General features: G+C 46.2%; 1 protein-coding gene across 1 annotated transcript; it reads left to right on the top strand.

The window, feature by feature from the left end:
* Positions 1–222: 222 nt before the first annotated feature.
* LOC121387171 lies at positions 223–4,337 on the top strand. Its single transcript, XM_041518197.1, has 4 exons — positions 223–231; positions 1,923–2,070; positions 2,877–3,068; positions 4,006–4,337. Exons 1-4 carry the CDS (start codon positions 223–225, stop codon positions 4,251–4,253), a joined length of 597 nt encoding a protein of 198 aa, XP_041374131.1. The 3' UTR covers positions 4,254–4,337.
* The last annotated feature ends 866 nt before the right edge of the window (positions 4,338–5,203 follow it).

Raw genomic sequence — 5,203 nt, 5'->3', positions numbered from 1 at the left:
GATGACGAATACTGTGAAGGCAACGGAGACTTCTGCTACTTCCCAGAATACACTGATTATTTCTGGCGGAGCTGCGCCGCTTCTTGTCATGTACCCGCACAGTGCAATGGTGAGTTGAAGGCACCCCGTCAGTGCAGCGGTGAGTTGAACGCACCCCGTCAATACAACGGTGAGTTGAACGTACCCCGTCAGTACAACGGTGAATTTTGAACGCATCTCGTCATGACAACGGTGAGTTGAACGTACCCTGTCAGTGTAACGATAAGTTCGACGCACCCCGTCAGTGTAACGGTGAGTTGAACGCACACCTTCACGACAACGACGAGTTGAACGCACCCTGTCAATGTAACTGTGAGTTGAAAGCACCCCGGCAGTACAACGGTGAGTTGAACGTACCCCGTCAGTGTAACGGTGAGTTGAACGCACCCCTTCACGACAACGATGAGTTAAACGCATCCCGTCAGTGTAACTGTGAGTTGAACGCGCCTCTTCACGACAACGGTGAGTTGAACGCACCCCGTTAGTGCAACAGTGAGTTAAACGCATCCTCTTAATGTTTTGCATTTACCATAGTTTGACACCCAATAGCCGATGTATTTTTCGTCATGGGGTGTCGTTAAACATCTATTCTATTCTATTCCTCTCCTGAGTTGAACGCACCCCGTCAGTACAACAGTGAGTTGAACACACCCCGTCAGTACAACTGTGAGTTGAACGCACCCCGTTAGTGTAATACCGGTGAGTTGAACGCACCCCGTCAGTGTAATGGTGAGTTGGAACGCACGCCGTCAGTGCAACGGTGAATTGAACGCATTCCGTCCAGTGGTAAAACGCTCGCTTCATGCGCGGTCGGTCTAGAATCGACCCCCGTCGGTCGGCCCATTGGTATGTGCTATCCTGTCTGTGGGATGGTGCATATATGATAGAAGATTCCTTGCTATTAATGGTTTCCTATCTAAGACTGTCGGAATTGAGAAATGATTGAAATCCAGTTGCCGATGATTAATAAATTAATGTGCTCTAGTAGTGTCGCTAAGCAAATCAAATAAATAAGCATCCCGTCAGAGGAGGGGGGTATGGATGTGAGGTGCTGGAGGATGTATATTACCAAATCATATAGTAACATATATAGCTAAAACTCCCCCCTGTAGCGTATCTATCGACATAAACGACACGGATATAAATACTACCACCCCTCACACTTAAAGTGAATCGAAAAAAATGGGGGTCAAGCTGCTCGTTTCTGAGATAACGGGTAGCGTCTATGACTACCCTAGATCCGCACAAACGTTTAGTACTTTTTTTTTTACAGGTACCCCATATATGTTTCAAGCACAAGGCTACTTGACACAGTAGTACTAGATGAAATAAAATTGCATACATTTTTTTTTTAACAACCAACACACTCACCATTCACAGGACTTGTGGTGTTCACTTCTCTGTCAAAAGTTGGGTGCACCTGTGTGTCTGGCTGTGTGTGTGTCTGTCTGTCTCTCTCTCCCACTGTCTGTCTGTCTGTCTGTCTGTCTGTGTGTGTCTCTCTCTCTCTCTCTCTCTCTCTCTCTCTCTCTGTGTGTGTGTGTCCTCCTCTCTCTCTCTGAATCTCTCTCTCCTCTCTCTCTCTCTCTCTCTCTCTCTCTCTCTCTCTCTGTGTGTGTGTGTCTCTCTCTCTCTCTCTCTCTCTCTCTCTCTCTCTCTCTCTCTCTCTCTCTCTCTCTCTCTCTCTCTCTCTCTCTCTCTCTCTCTCTCTCTCTCTCTCTCTCTCTCTCTCTCTCTCTCTCTCTCTCTCTCTCTCTCTGTCTATTTGTCTACCTGACTGTCTGTTTCGCTCCCTCTCCACACACCCAAGTATTGAAATGAATTCCAACATTCCTCATTTTGGTGACATCTCACAGTTGATTCTGTATCTTTAATAAATGTAGGTGTATTCATCCCGTCTGGCATCTTGTCTTTCAGTGGAGGAGGGGGAGACCACGTGTGACTGTGGGAAACACGTTCAGTCGGGAAAATGCGAGACTGACATTGACATTCGAGACAACGTCTGCCCAGTCACGTGCAAGAGACGTCGAGGTAAGCGAGTTATGACACGTGCCCCCCCCCCCCCATTTCTCTCTACCTCCGACCCTTTCTCTGTCTGTCTCGCGATCTATGTCTGTCTGTCTGTCTCTCCCCCCCCCACCCCTCTCTGGGACGGGACGTAGCCCAGTAGTAAAGCGCTCGCTTGATGTGCGGTCAGTCTGTTTCTCTGTCACTTTGTCTGTCTGTCCCTCTGTTTCTCTGTCACTGTCTGTTCCTCTGTCTGTCTGTCCCTCTATCCGTACCTTTGTCCGTCCGTCCGTCTGCCCATCTCTCTCTCTCTGTCTCTCTCTGTCTCTCTGTCTCTCTCTCTCTCTCTCTCTCTCTCTCACACACACACACACACACACACACACTGTATAAAAAGAAAACTAAAATACTAATTGCACGAGTCTCCCCTGGGTTGTCATGCCACGAACAGAAGCGGTCAGGCCCTTTCTAAGGGCCCTATGGGCAACCTAGGGAGACACCCTAGCATCAACTAGGTCTAATTAACGAGCTACTCTCGACTCATTAAAATTAAAACCTATGTTAGCTCTTGATCTTTCTTTTTTGACCAACCGCTAAAAATTGCGCCAAATTTCCTTAATCAAAATTGCGCACCTTTTCTCCTTGGCATTTTTTGGCTCCTTCAAAATTCCATAGCATCACTACCCAACCACCCCACCCCACTAACCCCCCACCCCCACCTGTTACAGCAGCTTGCTCTGAATGTGCACGTAAAGCCCTATGACCTGACCTGACCTGACTAATCAAAACGTGACCGCGGTTATAAAAAAATAAAGATCATTTTGTTTCAGAAGTAACGTGTGTCGAACCCCCGTCCTACCCGCACGCCACGCCCTCCAGTGACAGGAGATATTTCGCCACACTCAACTACACGTGTCAGCCTGGGTATATTAATGAGGGGGGAGCAGGAACAATGTATTGCACGCTCAACGGGACGTGGGTTCGAGACGTGATGAAGATAGGTGTTCCGCCACAGTGCAAGCGTAAGTATTTTGGTAATTTTTAGGCGCGTGTGCTGGAAATTACGCAGCGTGGCGAACGAAGTTTTTTCTAAGAGGAGGGGGTGGGGAGAGAGTGGGGGAGAGTGTCGGGTCATGCTCCCTCGGAAAATACATTATAAAAAGGAAAATGTGCTTGGAGAATGGGGGGTGGGGGGTGGGGTGGGGGGTGGGGGGGGGGGGGGGGGGGGGTTCGCGCCTGGTGTTATGTAGATCGAGTACTCTGCTATTCGAGAGCTAGACGTATATTTGGACAGATACAAATCACGCTTTGCCAGTGGTAAAGCGCTCGGCTGATGCGCGGTCGGTCTAGGATCGATCCCTGTCCGCGAGCCCAATATACACACTGACGGGAATCGATCCCATATCGATTACGCATCAAGCGAGCGCTTTACCACTGGGATAAGAAGGAAAGGTTTTATTTAACGACGAACTCAACACATTTTTATTTACGGTTATATGACGTTGGACATAAGGTTAAGGACCACACAGATATGGAGAGAGGAAACCCGCTGTCGACACTTCATGGGCTACATTTAGTTAAATATATTATATCATCTCAATGTAACAGTTCACTTAAAGGGACATTCCTGAGTTTGCGTCATTGTAAGATGTTTCAGACTAATAAAATATTTCTACGATTAAACTTACATATTAAATATATTTTCTTGTTTAGAATATCAGTGTCTGTATATTCAATGTGTTTCTGGTCGTCTTAATATTTGTAAGAAGCCCAAACTGGATTTTGTCTTTAGATAATTTCGTACGTACGAAAAAACTATATTTTAGGAAATAAAAGGAAATTTAACCTAGTACGTTGTATGTCATTACAATCGTTAAAAAGTATCTGTTAGTCGATAACATCTTAAAAATTGCAGCAAACTCAGGCATGTGTCCCTTTAACATTATTCTTGTTTTACAGAAGCAGCAGTATTCACGTCAGCCTTCACGAAAATCACTTTTCCGGAAACGTATTTGGAGGTTGCATACGTGAATGACGTCAGAGCTCAGTCGTCTGTGACGTGTGCGCAGTCATGCGCAGTTCTGTCGGACTGCACGCACTACATCTTTAAGAAACCTGAGACATGCACCCTGTACAATGATCACGGAAGCAATTTAGTGAATGTAACAACCTCTGTCGTTTGGAGAAGAAACCTGGTGAAACCATGAATTTTGTATTAAAGAACCATAACATAACGGGAACATAACTAGGCTTTCGAATTATGTAACCAGTGGTGTGCGACCGCTCTACCGACTGAGCTAGAACCCGCCCTTAGATGCAGTGGCGTAGCCGGAGGAGGGGGGTAGGGCCCGGGGGTCATGCCAATCCCCATCAAACCTTTAAAAAATTTTATAAAATTTTATAAAATCATGATACACATACATAGATACATACATACAATATATAGATATTCATACATCAATACACACACACACACACACACACACACACACACACACACACCTATACACACACACAGATATATATATATATATATATATATATATATATATATACACACACACATACATACATGCATACATGCATACATACATGCATACATGCATACATATACTAAAAGGCAAAAGTTATTGTGACACACAATGATAACTTTTAACTGCCGTGTATGAAACGTTATAATATGGGAAATATCCGAAGATATGGAAACGAGCAATAGTCCATGAAAAAGGCGCACTTGCCATATGAAAATGAGCCACCTCACTAGAGGGGGGGGGGGGGGGGGGGGGGGTCCAGAGCGAAGTTCACACAGTCAGTAGCGAGAGTGTCCATCTTGAGCATTGATACAGGCCTGGCGCCGTTGTCTCATTGAGGCCACTAAACGCTGGAGAAAGTTCCTGGGAATGCCTGTTTCGCAGATGCGTGGTTAGGATCCATGTGTCTTGGCGAGGGGTTGTCACGGATGGTCGGCCGCTACGGGGACGGTCCCTGACCTGGTTGTTTTGTTGATACCGTTGCCATAAGTGTTGTATGATGTTTCTGTTGACGTCGAATTGACGTGCGACGTCACGCTGCGAGGTCCCAGATTCAAGCTTCCCTATGACTCGCCATCTGTCATTTCCACTGAGGTGTGGCATGACGAAATTGCATCAAACAGTTC

This window comes from Gigantopelta aegis, chromosome 13 (assembly GCF_016097555.1).
Source record: "Gigantopelta aegis isolate Gae_Host chromosome 13, Gae_host_genome, whole genome shotgun sequence".
Lineage (NCBI taxonomy): Eukaryota > Metazoa > Mollusca > Gastropoda > Neomphalida > Peltospiridae > Gigantopelta > Gigantopelta aegis.
Note: the sequence above shows the minus strand (reverse complement) of the source record. Positions and strands in the feature narration are given on the sequence as shown.